This window comes from Bufo bufo, chromosome 4 (assembly GCF_905171765.1).
Source record: "Bufo bufo chromosome 4, aBufBuf1.1, whole genome shotgun sequence".
NCBI lineage: Eukaryota > Metazoa > Chordata > Amphibia > Anura > Bufonidae > Bufo > Bufo bufo.
Genome location: NC_053392.1, coordinates 132,736,909 through 132,756,238, shown reverse-complemented (window position 1 = coordinate 132,756,238; position 19,330 = coordinate 132,736,909). Strand labels below are relative to the sequence as shown.

The 19,330-nt window shown below is 49.6% G+C and overlaps 1 protein-coding gene across 1 annotated transcript in view; it reads right to left on the bottom strand.

Annotated features, from left to right (window-relative positions):
- The window catches only part of SNED1 (sushi, nidogen and EGF like domains 1), a 170,408-nt gene extending 157,274 nt beyond the window's left edge, over positions 1-13,134 (bottom strand). The window contains exon 1 of the mRNA XM_040427924.1: positions 12,568-13,134. Coding sequence (XP_040283858.1) covers positions 12,568-12,765 — 198 coding nt within the window. The 5' untranslated portion in view covers positions 12,766-13,134. The remainder of the gene's footprint in view (positions 1-12,567) is intronic.
- Positions 13,135-19,330: the final 6,196 nt, after the last annotated feature.

Sequence of the window (19,330 nt, the reverse complement as noted above, 5' to 3'; positions counted from 1 at the left end):
GGGAGAACTTGGAAAGGTTGATAATCCAACCGAACCGCTCCAAGGTCTGCAGCGTGAGATCCACACTTGTGGACGCCTGGGAGAGGGAGGGTGCCTTGATGAGGACGTCGTCCAAGTAAGGAAGCAGAAAAATCCCCCTGGAGCGGAGTAAGGCCAGGACAGGGGCTAGGATCTTGGTAAAGACCCGCGGAGCCGTCGCCAGGCCAAAGGGGAGGGCGACAAATTGAAAGTGATCGCTCCCCACCGCAAAGCGAAGGAAGCGATGGTGACACCGAGCAATCGGAACGTGAAGGTAAGCATCCTGGATGTCGAAAGATGCCAGGAAATCCCCTTTCTCCAGAGAAGCTACCGCGGATCGGAGGGACCCCATCCTGAACCGGCAAAGCCGGAGAAAACTGTTTAACCTTTTGAGGTCCAAAATCGGTCTCACCGAACCTTCCTTTTTGGGAACCACAAAGAGGTTCGAGTAGAACCCTTTGAAACGTTCCGTCTGAGGAACGGGAGCGATAACCCCCTTGTCCAGAAGGGCGCAAATGGCTGCGGAGAAGGCGGCCGCACGCTCTTGGTCCCACGGAGAATGGGACCGAAAGAAACGATCAGGAGGGAGGGACGCAAACTCGGTTTTGTATTCGGAGGACACAATCTCGAGCGCCTAGGCGTCGGGGATGTGTGCCTGCCAGGCGTCCCTGAAAAGGAGGAGGCGGCCCCCCGCCCGGGTGGGTGGGGGCGCACCTTCAGGTGGAGGACTGCTTGGTTGTGGAGGGACGTGCAGGATGCGGCCAGGTGGGCTGCGGGCGAAAAAAGGGCTTCTTCCGCCTGTCTTGGGAAAGACCAGGGGAGGGACCAGTCGCAGGTCGAGGGCCGGAGGACCTGCGTGAAGAGCGAAAGCGAGAGAAACCAGAGCGACCTCTGGTGACACCCTTAGGTCTGGATTGTGGAAGATGGGTGCTCTTGCCACCCGTGGCTTTCCGAAATGATTTAGTCTAGGCGATTCCCGAATAGATGGGAGCCCGCAAAGGGCAGATCGGCAAGGGAGCACTTGGAAGCGGCAACCGCCGACCAAACTTTCAGCCGAAGTTCCCTTCGGACCGAAACCGCTAGAGCGGAAGAACGGGCTATGAGGGCACCCGCGTCAAGGGAGGCTTCGCAAACGAATTTCCCTGCTTGGACTATCAATTGGGCCAGCGACCGGAGGTCCTGAATGGAAACATCCGAGCCCAGTTCCTGGTCAAGTTGCGAACCCCATTCCGAGACCGCTTTGCCCGCCCAGGCGGAGGCAAAGACCGGTCTGAGGGCTGATCCGGAGGCGGAAAAAATAGCCTTTGAAAGGGACTCCATACGACGGTCCTCAGTGGACTGAAGCGAGGAGCCGTCCGCCACAGGAATGGCAGTGCTCTTAGACAGGCGGGCCACTGGAGGGTCAACCTTAGGTTGGAACGCCCAAGTGGAGACGCAGTCCGCCGGAAAAGGATAACATATATCCAGCTTCTTTGAGGGGGTAAAACGGGCGTCAGTGCGAGCCCAAGCCTTAGAGACCACTGAGGAGAAGTCGGCGTGAAGAGGAAAGACCTTGGACGCCTGCTTGGGGCGGAAAAAGGACACACCAGCTTGGTCCACGCTGGGAGGGTCGTGTAATTTAAAGGTATCGCGAATATTGGTGATAAGATGACCCACTGCAGAGGCTAGTTTGGCAGTGCTGAGTCCATGTCCCAATCCGAATCCGCCAGTTCTCCCTCAGAGGGCATGTCCTGAGTGGAGGAATGGCCCGACTGAGTCCGCACGCGCGGAGGAGATAGGGACGCATCTGAGGAAGACGCACAATCTACCCTGGAACACTTCTGGGAGTGCCCGGCCCTGGAAGCTTCACTGGGACCAAGGGACCCAGACGGTTGACCCAGACGGGGCGGCAGAAGCAGCGGACCCGGAGGGCACAGCAGGGGGTGTGGCGGGTTGCAGAGTCGGCTGATTGTCTACCAGGCGACCTACAACATGGGTGAGATTTTCCACAGCCTGGGATAGACACCTAGCTCAGTCGGGCGGACTAGAGGAAACAGGAGGCGGCACGGCGGGCGGCAGACCCTGTAATGGGGCCTGGCATGCAGAGCAGTGCGGATCAAACTGTCCCCATGGAAAAGTTTCCTTACAGGAGGTACAGGCTTGGTACCAGGGTTTAGGGGCCCCAGTGGGATCGGACATGTTGGTGGGTAGGCAAGTGAGGGGCCTAAAGGCAGGCTAGGGCCGCTGGAGCTAGGAAGGGGTTAACAGTCCTACCAGACCCAGAGACCACAGGAGTGACGAAGTATCAGAAGGAGCAGCAGCAGCGACAGCAGCAGGAGGGACGGCCAGAAGATCCTGCAGGTCCAGATGCGTCAGGAGTGAGGACAAGAGACAGCAGCGGTGGCGACAGGCTTCAGCGGTGCATACTGTGGGAGGGATTTGAGGAGCGCAGGAAGCGAAGCCCCTCCCCCCGACGATCGCACTGAGTTTTGCGCGCGCCTGAAACTAAGGCGCCGGCCTGCAAAGTTCCACGGCCGGCGCTGAACAAGAAGGGCCGGACATCCAGAGGCCCTCTGATGATCGGGGGAATCCTAAGATGGGCCGCACCGCCGCAGTAGGGTAAGGGAAGTGCCTGAAGTGTCTTGTGCACCGGCCGCCGCACGGAGCGGCCGCGAAGTCGGCCGGCAGTGAAGGGGTGTGCCGGCTGCTGCCGCGCTGCCGGCAAGCTACTGCCCGTACTGCAGAGACTGGGGTGCCCTCAATAAAGGTGCTAGGGAGGGCAAATGAGGTCCCTGACTCATGGGGGCCCAGATTAATCTTTCAGAGGGTTAAGAGGTGTGTGGGGTCATGGGTGAGATTTTCCGCTGGGGTGGAGGGGGGGGGGGTGCTGGAATAGGGCTGGAGCAGCAATAGGGCTGGAGCAGCCACTCTCACCATTCTGATGTCTTCACCCTCTGTCCATTCCAGCAGGGTCGCCCCTTCAGCAACTGGCACCGCACTGGCAGGAAGCTGGAGAGGGGCTTGTCGTGCGGGCGACCCTTACGCTGGCGGGATGCAGGGGAGCTGGCCTGCCCTGGTCGTCCTTGTATCGCTTGAGAAAGCGACCGCGAAACACGTGTTGGGATCCAGGACTGCTTGATCTGTATTTACTTGTATTGTATGTTTTTTTTTTCCCATGTCATGTTTTAGTTCAAGCACTATGCACTTTATACATGTTGACTGTGGGCTGTGACTGAGTACTACTCTGCACAGTTTGGGATTATTTATTACTATATTAATTATAATACAACAGACCTGTAGAGATTATCCTGTGTGATTTAATGCTGCTTATGTATATGGATATGTATGTTTTAACAAATGTATGTCCAATAAAAGATTTTGTATTTCTATAATTTACGCTGTTCTGAGTCTAGTTTTGGGTTTATATCTTCTGTGGGGGAGGCAGCAGTGTGGATTGCCGGCACTGGCGCAGCTCGAGCCCGGGAGAAACAGAGAGGTCCAGGCGTCTCTGTTATCCCTGCGAACAAAACTGAAAAATAAAATAAAAAATAAAGGAGAAAGATCGAACCCTGCATGAGCAGGGAGTGTCTTGCCTCCTTGGACACTAAGCAAAAACTGTCAGTCTCTCTCTCCAGGCTGAGGGTATAGCTGTGGAGGAGGGGCTTAACAGCTTTCACTTAGTGTCACGCCTCCTAGGGAGCTGAGCTATACCCAAGGTCTTCTGTGTCCCCCAAGGAAATGGGCGAGAAAATGCAATCATATAAAATTGTCCCCAAAGGTGTACATAGACTTTAAAAGCGTATTCCAGGTTTTAGATAATGATAACCTATACATCAATATCCAATCAGCTGTTCATGGAGCGAGAAGGCAGATGCCTCCGTGCACTGTGTTCCAGTCCCAGTGCAATGCAGCTCAACTCCCATTCACCTTAACAGTACAGTGCTGATATCTTGCGAAAACAGCTATTTGGTGGGGGTACCGGAAGTTGGACGCCCACTGATCTGATATTGATGAGACAACGGGGGCATATTGCTAGTATATTGTCTCAGATATCGAGAACGGAGCCCCACAAAGTGGTGGTATGAGCACTCCAGTCTGGACACCACCAAGCGCTCTCCCCTTAGAAGTGTATGGGAGCCCTGAATGTCGTGCACTGCACATGACTGGCCACCACTCCCATTCACTTCTATGGGCCCAGTGCTTGGCTATTTTCGGCAGCCCCATAGAAATGAATGGAGGGTGGCTGCACATGTGCAGTGCACCCTCCACGACTTTCTTGGCTCCATTCTCGTTATTAGACAATGGGGGCATATCCTAGCCATATGCCCCCACCGTCTGAGATGAGACAACCCCGTTAAGGGGATGTATGGAGCAGGCTGCCGCGCTGAACCTGCTCCATACACAGTGGATGCCCGCTGTATAATAACCGCCCGCAATAGTAGCAATAATGGCATCTGCCCTATCCATTGTGTAGTGGACAAAACTGGTTACTGCAGTGCTGTTCCAAATGAAGTGAAAGGGAGTAGTGTAGCAGTTACCAGCAACATCCACTACACAATGGATGGAGCTGTGAAGTTCCTGTGCCAGACCTAGAGCAATACAGATGATCAGCAGGGGTGCTGGGTGTTGGAACCATACTGATCTGCAAGTTAAAGACCTCCCCTTCAAGGGAGTCTGTCAGCAGTTTCCACTGTGATAAACTGCTGCCAGAAGAAGGTATGGCTAGGGAGAGCATGACAAACGTACATTTTGTGGAGTTTTTATCATCAGGCGTAGTGTGAATATGAAGTTTGATTCTGACACATTTTGCTCCTACAAGTTGTCCCAGAGATGGAGATTCGAGGTGTAGAGCTCTCTGCTTTCAGCAGCTTCACGGCCCCTCCACTCTCTAGGTAACAGATGTACTTGTCTCCTGGTTGGATGCTATAGCTGTCATTCAGAGCAGAGGTGGAGGGGCTGTGAACCAGCTAAACAGAGACGGTACCTCACAGTAAAGCTCTCCCCTTGGCACTTGCAGGAGGAAAATCTTGCAGAATAAAAATTCATAATCACACTACTCCTGATAAAAGCGTCAAAAACATATGCTTATATTGCCCCTACCTAGTGCTGTCAGCAGTTCAGCATGGTGAAAACTGATGGCAGACTCCGTTTAAGCACAGGAAGTACTGATGTTTTTTTAGGAAACATAAAGCGGAAATCTTAAGTTACTGAGATATTTTGTATTCATTTACACACATGGGGGCACTGCCATCTTGAAACCTATATAAACCGTGTGTCCTTACACTTGCTGTAGAAAGGAGTCAATGGAAGCAAGCACACACACAAGGTCCTTGGTTCAACGACTCAGCAGTAACACAAGACTTCACCGTTTTCATGAAGAAACAAATAAAACCAGAATCTAAAGCTGCCCATACACATTAGATAAATGCTAGCCAAACTTGCCAACCAACCAGCATGCCTGATCCTTTTCTCTTCTAGCAGATAAGCAGCAGCTTTTTCCCCTCTCCCTATTGAGAACACATGCACGCTCGTTCAAGCGTCCATATTTATAGCGGGGGGGGGGGAGGAATAGCTTTCAGCCTTTACCTGCAGTACCATTCTTCACACTAACTCTGTGAAATAAAGATTCTATGGACAGTACTGCAACAGCGCCCCCACTATCTAATATATAAAGCTGAGTGTATGTGGGTGTGTGTCACATTTACAATCACGAAAGGTACATCCATCAGGTGTCTGGGGAGGTTTTAGACCGGGTCTCAGCTCTCTAGGACGTACCGTTCCTGGGATATTCCCAAAAAATGCATTAGCCAATAGAAGCCTGGTCACATGACCCTTATTAGCCAATAGAAGCTCGCAGGCTCTTAGTCTCCACATACACACAGTTTTACACCAGGTTTCCATAACAACCCTCCCATTTTTCTGTCTGAGAGTGAGCTGTACAAAAGCTGTTGGGAGAAAGGAGATGGGGTACTGTTGAGGTCACTAATAAAGGGGCTTCCGCTGTGTAGGTCACTGTTAAAGGGGTGGGCTGCTGTGGAGGACACTGTTAAGGGGGCGGGATGCTGTGAAGGTCACTGTTAAAGGGGCTAGCACTGTGGAGGTCTCTGTTAAGGGGGCAGGAAACGGTGGAGGTCACAGTTAAGGAGATGGTCCGCTATTGAGGTCAGTGTTAAGGGGCGGGGAGCTGTAGAGGTCACTGTTAAGGGGGCGGGGTGTTGTGGAGGTCACATTTTAAGAAATGGAGCTCTGTGGAGGTCACTGTTAAGGGGGCAGGTTATTGTGGAAATCACTGTTAACGAGACTGGGTACTGTGGAGGTCACTAATAAAGGGGGAGGCCGCTATGGAGGTCACTGTTAAAGGGGAGGGCGCTGTGGATGTTACTGTTAAGGGGCAGGCCGCTGTGGAGGTCACTGTTAAAGGGGCGGGGGTACTGTAGATGTGACTGTTATAGTGGATACTGTCAATATCTTTTAATGTCACACACAAACATTAAATGAAATAGATGAAATATACCCAAGCGAAGCCGGGGTCCTTCAGCTAGTTATTTATATAGACCTAATTTGGCAAAGTCCTATGAAATACAGTAACTCTGGAATGAATCATCCCCTGGAAATGACAGACAGCTTGTTTAGTTGCCTAAGAAGTGTTCAACAAAACATTTATATTTTCGGAAAGTATGTGTTTTAACCCTTTACGTAGTATAACAAGAATTTATTTATGGACTGCTCTTTTTTAATCTGAGACTCCCAATCAGTTTAGGAAATCTGTTTTCATTTAGATTAGGGTATTCTGAGTGAACAGAGGAGGGTTTCTCTGTTCAGGATCCTCATCTGGAGACGGTATACAAAGAGCGTCTCTCGCCCCGGAGGACCCGTCCTGCGTTACATAGACAATCCATTGATATGAATAGACACTGTGTAATGTTTCATTTTCCCTGTTGTGGCGCTGTTGGAAAACTGGACACTTACCTCCAGGTTTCCCAGCAGATTACAGCCTATTGCTGGGTTTTTCAAGACTTTTATACTAATGACCTATCCTCAGATTAGGTCATCAGTTTCTGATCGGTTGGGGTCCCATCCCCACCTATTAGCTGTTTGAAAAGGTACCGATGCTCGCAGTAGCACCACGGCCATCTCACAGATTTCCCTAGGCTCTTTAAAGTTGGTATCCATCATGTTATGAGAAGTGCACCTAACAATTCTAAGAACGGGTTTCAATTCTATGCACCATATCACTGAGATCTTTCAGAAGATAAGTCCAGGTTCTATGACCACCAATGATTCCTAGAACAATGGTGGTGGAGATGTACATCTGATGCAGCACTTCTTCAGGATCTGTGTAGTACAGTTCCTGAAGAAGTTCTCAAGCCATGGTCCTGGCTGATAGATCTTCACTAATTTATGATATCTTCTGGCACAAATACAGAATTGGAAAGGAACCAAACAATTCAATTACTATCATGTGGGGCCTTGCAAACAGGGTTGGTCCTCATGCACGAATATAACCTCCAAAAAAGTGAACAAAGATGTCAAGATGCCAACCATTGCTGCATAGATCTGCCCCACAAACCCATGTTTTGGCTTGAACATCCTGAACCTTTTTCATGCTTGGCAAATATCTAAAGAGTTAAACAGTTTTCTGTGATTTACGGGGAAAATAATTGGAAGATTGGATGTATTGTGAAATGACTATGACTAGTGGTAAGGATCCTATATGAAGTGGAGCATTACCTTTTGTCAGCAGTAGAGCTGGAATCTGTTTGAGGGGTATCTTAACAGTTCAAAACCAACATCTCAAGCAGTAAAACCCTCTTTCTTCATCATTTCCATTGAGGCACACAGAGGTGGAAGAAAATATTGAGCTGCCTCTTTGTGAATGACTATAGCTAGTGTCTAAAAGTGGGTTAAATAAAGGGGATGACCTATCCTCAGGTTAGGTCATCAATATCAGATCGGCGGGGATCCAACACCCAGCACCCCCGCCAATCAGCTAGTTGAAGAGAAGGCGAGCACCGTGGCAGGGCTGACTTCTCTTCATTGCTCGCCATCACAACCACAGCGGTGAGCAGGTCTATCTACGAGCGACGCATTCACCTCTATGGGACGGCTCAGTACTATACACTTGAATAGGAACGAGCCGTCCCATTGAAGTGAATAGGACGGCTTCTTGTAATTACACCTGCTCTCTGCTGCGGATAAGGAGACCCCCGCTGGTCTCATAGGTCATGAATAAAAATAACTTGGACAACCCCTTTAATATGCCCTCTGTTAAAATTAGCTACATAAACCATGATCAAGACTGCCAGAGGGAAGAAAGACATTGCCATTTTTCCTATAGTTTGGGATAAATCCATAGAGAACCCTTTAAAAGGAACCTGTCACCACAAAATGCAGTGTAATCTGCAGGCAGCATGTTATAGAGCAGGAGGAGCTGAGCAGATGGATCTATCATTTGGTGGGAAAAGATTTGGTAAGGGTGAGTTCACACCACTGCTATATACTTCCCAGCAGAACAATGGAAATAATGGAAGTGCTGGCTTCGGCACATAGTTGAGACGAATGGAGCTAAACAGAATCCATTGATTATGATGGAGTCCGTTCAATTTCCGTTCGGAATACGGTTATTATCCTGCATGTAAGACTTTTTTTGTCCAGCTGAACTGACGGTACCTTTGACGAAGGCTCCAGACACAGTCTCCAATGCAGATGTGTAATATATGCCTTTCTTTCTGACTTCATTGTTCACAGGGGAGGTGTTATCAGTGATCGATTGCATTCTCTGTGTAAAAGTGGATTTACAGAGCACAAAGTGAGCAAGCAATTATGTGGAAGTGACCATTCCTTTCCAATAACTGCCAGCTCATCCGTGGAGAAAAGAGCTGAATTTACATGCAGAGATCCCCTCCACTGTATGGGGACGAGTGGAAGCCTACTGCCATTGTTCGTCCTCATACAGACTCACTTGGAGATTTATCAAAAATAGTGCAAAGGATAACCTGCTTAGTTGCCCATAGCAACCAATCAGATTCCACCTTTCCTCTTTTTAAGAGCAGATGCTGCTCTGCTCTGATCCTCCTGCGCTATACCATGCTGCCTGCCGACTGCTCTGCTCGGATCCTCCTGCGCTATACCATGCTGCCTGCCGACTGCTCTGCTCGGATCCTCCTGCGCTATACCATGCTGCCTGCCGACTGCTCTGCTCGGATCCTCCTGTGCTATACCATGCTGCCTGCCGACTGCTCTGCTCGGATCCTCCTGCGCTATACCATGCTGCCTGCCGATTGCTCTGCTCTGATCCTCCTGTGCTATACCATGCTGCCTGCCGACTGCTCTGCTCTGATCCTCCTGCGCTATACCATGCTGCCTGCTGACTGCTCTGCTCTGATCCTCCTGCGCTATACCATGCTGCCTGCCGACTGCTCTTCTCTGATCCTCCTGCGCTATACCATGCTGCCTGCCGACTGCTCTGCTCCTCCTGCACTATACCATGCTGCCTGCTCTGCTCGGATCCTCCTGTGCTATACCATGCTGCCTGCTGACTGCTCTGCTCGGATCCTCCTGTGCTATACCATGCTGCCTGCCGACTGCTCTGCTCTGATCCTCCTGCGCTATACCATGCTGCCTGCAGACTGTATGCTCTGATCCTCCTGCGCTATACCATGCTGCCTGCTCTGCTCGGATCCTCCTGTGCTATACCATGCTGCCTGCAGACTGTATGCTCTGATCCTCCTGCGCTATACCATGCTGCCTGCTCTGCTCGGATCCTCCTGCGCTATACCATGCTGCCTGCCGATTGCTCTGCTCTGATCCTCCTGTGCTATACCATGCTGCCTGCTGACTGCTCTGCTCGGATCCTCCTGTGCTATACCATGCTGCCTGCCGACTGCTCTGCTCTGATCCTCCTGCGCTATACCATGCTGCCTGCAGACTGTATGCTCTGATCCTCCTGCGCTATACCATGCTGCCTGCTCTGCTCGGATCCTCCTGTGCTATACCATGCTGTCTGCAGACTGTATGCTCTGATCCTCCTGCGCTATACCATGCTGCTTGCAGACTGTATGCTCTGATCCTCCTGCGCTATACCATGCTGCCTGCAGACTGCTCTAATCCTCCTGCGCTTTACCATGCTGCCTGCAGACTGTATGCTCTGATCCTCCTGCGCTATACCATGCTGCCTGCAGACTGCTCTGATCCTCCTGCGCTATACCATGCTGCCTGCAGATTGTATGCTCTGATCCTCCTGCGCTATACCATGCTGCTTGCAGACTGTATGCTCTGATCCTCCTGCGCTATACCATGCTGCCTGCAGACTGCTCTGATCCTCCTGCGCTATACCATGCTGCCTGCAGACTGCTCTGATCCTCCTGCGCTATACCATGCTGCCTGCAGACTGTATGCTCTGATCCTCCTGCGCTATACCATGCTGCTTGCATACTGCTCTGATCCTCCTGCGTATACCATGCTGCCTGCAGACTGTATGCTCTGATCCTCCTGCGCTATACCATGCTGCCTGCAGACTGTATGCTCTGATCCTCCTGCGCTATACCATGCTGCTTGCAGACTGCTCTGATCCTCCTGCGCTATACCATGCTGCCTGCAGACTGTATGCTCTGATCCTCCTGCGCTATACCATGCTGCCTGCAGACTGTATGCTCTGATCCTCCTGCGCTATACCATGCTGCCTGCAGACTGTATGCTCTGATCCTCCTGCGCTATACCATGCTGTCTGCAGACTGTATGCTCTGATCCTCCTGCGCTATACCATGCTGCTTGCAGACTGTATGCTCTGATCCTCCTGCGCTATACCATGCTGCCTGCATACTGTATGCTCTGATCCTCCTCCGCTATACCATGCTGCCTGCATACTGTATGCTCTGATCCTCTTCCGCTATACCATGCTGCCTGGAGACTGCTCTGATCCTCCTGCGCTATACCATGCTGCCTGCAGACTGCTCTGCTCGGATCCTCCTGCGCTATACCATGCTGCCTGCAGACTGTATGCTCTGATCCTCCTGCGCTATACCATGCTGCCTGCAGACTGTATGCTCTGATCCTCCTCCACTATACCATGCTGCCTGCAGACTGTATGCTCTGATCCTCCTGCGCTATACCATGCTGCCTGCAGACTGTATGCTCTGATCCTCCTGCGCTATACCATGCTGCCTGCAGACTGTATGCTCTGATCCTCCTGCGCTATACCATGCTGCCTGCAGACTGTATGCTCTGATCCTCCTGCGCTATACCATGCTGTCTGCAGACTGTATGCTCTGATCCTCCTGCGCTATACCATGCTGCCTGCAGACTGTATGCTCTGATCCTCCTGCGCTATACCATGCTGCCTGCAGACTGTATGCTCTGATCCTCCTGCGCTATACCATGCTGCCTGCAGACTGTATGCTCTGATCCTCCTGCGCTATACCATGCTGCCTGCAGACTGCTCTGATCCTCCTGCGCTATACCATGCTGCCTGCAGACTGTATGCTCTGATCCTCCTGCGCTGTACCATGCTGCCTGCAGACTGCTCTGATCCTCCTGCGCTATACCATGCTGCCTGCAGACTGTATGCTCTGATCCTCCTGCGCTATACCATGCTGCCTGCAGACTGTATGCTCTGATCCTCCTGCGCTATACCATGCTGTCTGCAGACTGTATGCTCTGATCCTCCTGCGCTATACCATGCTGCCTGCAGACTGTATGCTCTGATCCTCCTGCGCTATACCATGCTGCCTGCAGACTGTATGCTCTGATCCTCCTGCGCTATACCATGCTGCCTGCAGACTGTATGCTCTGATCCTCCTGCGCTATACCATGCTGCCTGCAGACTGTATGCTCTGATCCTCCTGCGCTATACCATGCTGCCTGCAGACTGCTCTGATCCTCCTGCGCTATACCATGCTGCCTGCAGACTGTATGCTCTGATCCTCCTGCGCTGTACCATGCTACCTGCAGACTGCTCTGATCCTCCTGCGCTATACCATGCTGCCTGCAGACTGTATGCTCTGTTCCTCCTGCGCTATACCATGCTGCCTGCAGACTGCATTGATCCTCCTGCGCTATACCATGCTGCCTGCAGACTGTATGCTCTGATCCTCCTGCGCTATACCATGCTGCCTGCAGACTGCATTGATCCTCCTGCGCTATACCATGCTGCTTACAGACTGCTCTGATCCTCCTGCGCTGTACCATGCTGCCTGCAGACTGTATGCTCTGATCCTCCTGCGCTGTACCATGCTGCCTGAAGACTGCTCTGCATTTCGTGGTGACAGCTCCTCTTTACGTGTACCAAGTGGATGATGTATGATGAGCAAACAGAGCGCACTCCCCCAGCGGGCATCATATTAAGAAACTGGAGCACGTTGTACCCATTTGTCAATGGAGAGCCCCTGCCAATTCTTCCCTTGAATACAGGTCGGTTACATAGACCAGCTAACTACTTTGCATTGTCCGATTTTCAGACTTTTTTCCCCACATACCTTCCTGCTGAAACTACAACCTCCAGCATGCTCTTACAGTCTCCAGCTGGGAGTTGTAGACCCCTAACGTAGCGATATTAGCTCTTCATCTACTCACGTAAAGGCTGCTGTGCTTGTCCCCGAAGAAGGTGAAGGCTCTGGAGATGGGTAGTAGTCCAGATCCGCCGTCATCCTGCCTGCGGGTCACCGAGTCTCCTTCTTGTGGACCAAATGGGTAGAAATCTGACAAAGGCACCAAGCTATGGGCACCGGAAAATACATGCCACACAAACAAAAGATGGACCAATGACCCCATTCCCAAATGTGACAAAATATGGCGCTGCCCAGGGTGGCACGCAGAGGACTCTAGCTCAGCACAGGGGGGATTAGGAGTACAAGCCTCTCATGTTAAGGCTGTGGCGGTCCTCCACAGGTATTATTCTCACCCTCCTCTGCTGTCAGAGATGAATGGAAGTGATGTGTGGATTATGCACAGATCCCCTCCATCTCTCAGTGCATTACCCTATACAGCTACTGTCCTATGCCTGAGATGCCCATGTATGCCAGGCTGCCCCTGCACTTCCTGAGATGCCCATGCATGCCAACCTGAGCCCCGGGAAGTTTCTCTGTCTCCCGTGCAGCCCGCAGCTCAGTGACACTGAATTCTCTCTCTGTTCACAACTGACTGGGGGGTTCTGTCCCCTCCCCCAATACTCTAACAAACCCCCCACCCCCCCGGAATGAGAGGTGGGGGCCCCTACCAATCAGGAGCCAACCCTCTCCGCCGTGACGCCGTCTCTTAAAGAGACCGGGAAGGCCGAGCTTCAAGTGGTTTAAAGTTTTGGACAGGAGCTCTGGAATGTGTCGGTCCTTCCGCAAAGCATCCCGGGACTTGTAGTCCCCAGGCTGCCTGAACCTTATGGGCACGACCATGGGTCACTTTTGTCGGTGGAACTACAGCTCCCAGCATGCCCTGCAGCCGGCCATCCTCGGGTTGTAGAGCGCTGAGTACACGGTGCAGGCTCAGAGCCAGTCAGTTACCTCTGGTCCTGATGGAGTTGTCACCCAGCTTTCCCAGAGTCCTGATGGACCCCTACTCATGTAGCTTTTAGAACACCCTGGTTCACACCTGTCTTTACTTCTGGTCTGCGTTTTTGGTTACATCCACCCTGTATAGATATGCTGCAGATGTGTTGTCACAGTGTATCAGGGCAGGTTCACAACGGGGTACATCACATCTGCAACCTGCAAAGTAGTAGAGGTTTTAGGCCTCGTTCACACGAACGATACGGATTGACTCGGGGTGCGTTCAGTGAAACTCGCACCATTTGGCCTCATGCACACGACTGTTGTTTTATTCCGTGTCCGTTGTTCCGTTTTTTCGTGATTTTTTTACAGGTTATATATTTTTTTTTCGTTGAAAACTCGGCTAATGCACCGTTTGTCATCCGCGTCCGTGATCCGTGGTTCCAGTCCGTCAAAAAAATATAACCTGTCCTATTTTTTTCACGGAAAACGGTTCGCGGACCCATTCAAGTCAATGGGACCGTGAAAAAACCTGGAGGCACACAAGATTGCCATCCGCGTCCGCGTCCGTTTTTTTCCTATCATTTGCATGGCAAACTTGACTTAGACTTTTTTTTACTTTCCTTCATGTCTGGTGATCCTCCAAAAATAAAGGAAGACACACGGAAACAAAAACGGATCACGGAACAACGGAAGCACATTTTGCGGAACGGAACACAACAACGGTCGAGGGCATGAGGCCTTTCGCAAGCAAGTTCAGTCAGTTTTGTCTGCAATTGCGTTCAGTGTTTCAGTTTTTTCCTCGCGGGTACGATCAGTTTAGATGCGCTTTTCAAACAACATCTCCTAGCAACCATCAGTGAAAAAACACATTGCATCCGGACTGCGTCCAGTTACATCCGGATTAGGCCTCATGCACACGAACGTATTTCTTTCCGTGTCCGTTCAGTTTTTTTGCGCACCGTATACGGAACCATTCATTTCAATAGGTCCGCAAAAAAAATGGAAGTTACTCCGTGTGCATTCCGTTTCCGTATTTCTGTTCCGCAAAAAAATAGAACATGTATTATTGTCCGCATTACGGACAAGGATAGGACTGTTTTATTAGGGGACAGCTGTTCTATTCCGCAAAATACAGAATGCACACGGACGTCATAGGTATTTTTTGCAAAATACGTACGGTCGTGCGCACGAGGCCTTACAATGTTTTTCACTGAAGCCCCATTCACTTCTATGGGGCCAGGGCTGCGTGAAAAACGCAGAATATAGAACATGCTGCGATTCTCACAGAACTGATGCGTGAAAAACATTGCTCATGTACACAGACCCATTGAAATGAACGGTCCGCTAAAAAAACGGAACGGACACGGAAAGAAAATACGTTTGTGTGCATGAGCCCTTACACTGACAGATACCACCTCTGTGTATAGATTAGACAGTATCCACCATCGGTGATATCACAGCTTATCTACTCCCTCCTCACCTCTGCACAGGTCACAGGAGTTGCCTAGAAAACTCTCCCATAGATGTCAGTGAGGTCCGCTCCTGAGCATTGTGTCTATGGCCCATGGGGCTGCCGTAAAGCAATTTTCTTAATGCTGTTAAGACCAGCTCAGGCAAGATGGCCGCCCTTATAATCATGTTCAGAAACAGAATACCAAAAAAATCTGTAATCAGAAAATAGCATCTCAATAGTTTGTGTAATTCCGCATCTTATATATCGGGGTTTCCCCATAGACTTTAATAGGGTTGTTAACATAAAAAAATAAAATAAAAAAAAGTACAAAAGACACCTAAAAGTCGAGTATAAAAAAATGCATCAAAATTGAAATAAATAGTGTAGATTTATGTGTGTTTTTTAAATTCAGTTTTCTGCATACAAATACGCAAAGGGTCCATTCACACGTCCGTAGTGTATGGCGGATCCGCAATACACCCGGCCGGCACCCCCATAGAACTGCCTATTCTTGTCCGCAATTGCGGACAAGAATCGGACATGTTCTATTTTTTTCCGGAGCCGCAGACCGGAAGATTGGGAGCACTGTGTGCTGTCCACATCTATTCCTGCCCAATAGAGAATGAACGGGTCCGAACCCGTTCCGCAGAATTGCCGAACGGATGCGGACTCATTCTACAGTCATGTGAATGGACCCTGAGGTTCCATTCACACGTCCGCAATTCTGTTCCTCATTTTGCGGAATGGAATTGCGGACCCATTTATTTCTATGGGGGCCACACTATGTGCTGTCCGGATCTGCATTTCCGGATCCGCACTTCCGGGTCCGCAATTCCGTTCCCGAAAAAAATAGAACATGTCCTATTCTTGTCCACAATTGCGGACAAAATTGGCCATTTTCTATTATAGTGCCGGCAATGTGCGGTCCGCAAAATGCGGCACACACATTGCCGTTGTCCGTGTTTTGCGGATCCGTGGATCCGCAAAACACATACGGATGTGTGAATGGACCCTAAAGAAGATGTGTCTCCAAAATGTTATCTGCCAGTTAAAACCGGATAGTAACATCTCCTTTTTTTCTAAACTGTTTTTACTTTCTGATTACAGATTTCTTTATTCTATTTTCTGAACATGATTAGGTGGCGGCCATCTTGCCTGAGCGGTTCCTAACAGCATTTAGAAAGCATTAATAAGATATGCTTTACAGCAGCCCCATGGGCCATAGACACAATGGTCAGGAGGGGACCTCAGTGACTTCTATGGGAGAGTTTTCTAGGCATAGTCTGTGATCTGTGCAGAGGTCATTATACAAGGAAGGAATAGATAACATTTGACAATCACCTATTGTGAATGGTGGATCCTGTCTTATCTGTACACAGAGGTGATATCATTACAGGCAGGATTAGAAAGACAGATAAGCAGAAAACTGCAGTAAAGTGATCTGTACAGACCAAGGGGCGACTATTATTAAGCTTAGTGGCCAGTGCGAAAACTGCAGGATTTTATTTTGTTTTGTTTTTTTACAGATATTGACATAAAAAATTAAAAATAACCACCAAAAATTCTTTAAAAAATTTGTTAAACATAAAAACGTGCTTTAAACAATAGGTCATTTTCAGAAAGAAACATTCCATTATAAGGGTTTTCCAGAACTTTTAATATTCATGATCTGTCCTTAGGGTAGGACCACACATTCAGGTTTCTTGATGCAGTTTTGGAAGCCAAAATCAGGAGTAAATAATAACTGAAGAAAAAGTATTGACATGTAAAAGTTGATCATCTATCAATAGAATAGGTGATCGATATGAAAAGTCGTCCAAAACCCCATTTAAAGGTCAGAGGAAAACTGACGTCAAACCCATTATTTGCAATGAGAATGATTTTGAACCAACAGTGACTACGGATGTCTGTTTTTCACATTAGCATCATGGCTTTAATTTAAAAAAGAAACCATGACTCTGTGACAGAACCGTCCTAAAACGGATCCAACCAGCAACCAATTGACCAGACTGACTTATAATGGGGTCTGTCGGAGTTCACTAAACCCCGTAATGACCTCTGCTGTACATGTACGGTGAGAGTTGTGACTTTAAAGGGACACTGACAGGCCAAATCAGCATATATAGTTAGATATATGACATTACAGGTCTTATACAGTCTTTTAAAAGCATATAAGTATCCCCCCTGTCCACCTTATAAAGAGCGAAATATAAAGTTTTATAACCTGCTTGTCCGGTCAGCAATCTGCCCAAGGGGCGGCGTTTCATGTGAAAATGCGCCCAGCCAGCCTTCCCAACTGCCGTTGTTAAGCCCCGCCCAGCTCATCATTATTCACTTCGCTGGGCGGCGGCTAGAACTCTCCCCAGTCCCGATCCTGCGCATGGGCAATTCAATCCTCTGGGCATCGTTCATGCCCAATCTTCTGCGCCTGCGCCCCGCCGTGGTTAGATCGCGCATGCGTACACACACAGCCTGCCTGCGTCTTGGAGGCAGCTGCAGCCTCAGCCATGCACTGTTCAGAGCAGCGCTTCAGAGCGCTGCTCACTCACATCGTCAAAGGGGTTAATTATAGACAATTGAATTGCCCATGCGCAGGATCAGGACTGGGGAGAGTTCTAGCCGCCGCCCAGCGAAGTGAATAATGATGAGCTGGGCGGGGCTTAAGAACGGCAGTTGGGAAGGCTGGCTGGGCGCATTTTCACATGAAACGCCGCCCCTTGGGCAGATTGCTGACCGGACAAGCAGGTTATAAAACTTTATATTTCGCTCTTTATAAGGTGGACAGGGGGGATACTTATATGCTTTTAAAAGACTGTATAAGACCTGTAATGTGATATATCTAACTATATATGCTGATTTGGCCTGTCAGTGTCCCTTTAATAATGGTGCCCACTCATGAGCACAGCGGGCACCATAGCTACCAGGTTTCTGCTCTTATACACAGAAGATCAGCGGGGCTAATGTCTGCGATTGGCAACGAATAGTCTGCAATTGTGACCACAGCAAAAAAAACATAAAACTATGGCAGAATTGCATTTTTTTTTTCCTATTACACCCCATATGAAATTTCTTTCCAGCTTCTGACTACATTGTATGCAAAAGTAAACGCTGCCATTAAAAAGTACGAATTGTTCCACAAAAAAACAAGCCCTCGTGTGGCTATGTGAACAGAAAACATTATGGCTCTGGGAAGGCCGGGAGTAAAAACAAAAATGGGAAATTGCCCAGGGTCTAAATGTTTGGGGTTTACACACTTTTAACAGTGAGAATATCCCTGTGATGTGTACAGTGATGTGCAGTCGTATGGCACGTGAGCGCCGCAGCCAATCACTGTCTTCAATAGTATACTGGCAGTGGTGTACAAAGTCACTGGGCCTATAGCAAGAATCTGAATTGGGCCACATGCCCTGTTCCTGGCCCCTCCCGCTACCCACCCCTGCTACCTCCCACTACCCACCCCTGCTACCTCCCACTACCCACCTCTGCTACCTCCCACTACCCACCCCTGCTACCTCCCACTACCCACCTCTGCTACCTCCCACTACCCACCCCTGCTACCTCCCACTACCCACCTCTGCTACCTCCCACTACCCACCCCTGCTACCTCCCACTACCCACCTCTGCTACCTCCCACTACCCACCCCTGCTACCTCCCACTACCAACACTGGCAGTTTTTCTGCCCCGCTCCCTTTTCACCTACAAAGAAAATAATAGATCATTCAATCTTATCAACCACCACTCAGTCATTCATCCACTGCAAGCCCAAATTCTTATCAGCAAAGTTCCCCCCACCCCATCATGTACTGAGAAAGAATGCAGCAGTATTTTGTCCGGTGGGTGCCGTCAGTGTTCGGCATATGCTGGAATCAGCAACTCCAGTATTCCACTCCAATGCTGAAACAGAATACCAGAATCTGATTACAAGTGTGCACTTAAGCCTCATGCACACGAACGTATTTTCTTTCCGTGTCCGTTCCGTTTTTTCTGTGGACCGTATACGGAACCATTCATTTCAATGGTTCCGCAAAATAACGAAAGTTAGGGCTCGTTCACATGAATGTATTTTGCATTCTGTATACGGGCTGTTTTCTGCGTTCCGTATACGGAACCATTCATTTCAATGGGTCCGCAAAAGATGCGGACAGCACTCTGTGTGCTGTCCACATCCATTGCTCCGTTCCGTGGCCCCGCAAAAATTATGAGTCCTGTCCTATTCTTGTCTGTTTTGCGGACAAGAATAGGCATTTCTATAATAGGCCTCCTGTTCCGTTCCGCAAATTGTGGAAGGTACACAGGCGCCATCCGTGTTTTGCGGACCGCAAAAAAACGGCATGGTCGTGTGAACGAGCCCTTACTCTGTGTGCATTCCGTTTCCGTATTTCCATTCCACAAAAAAAT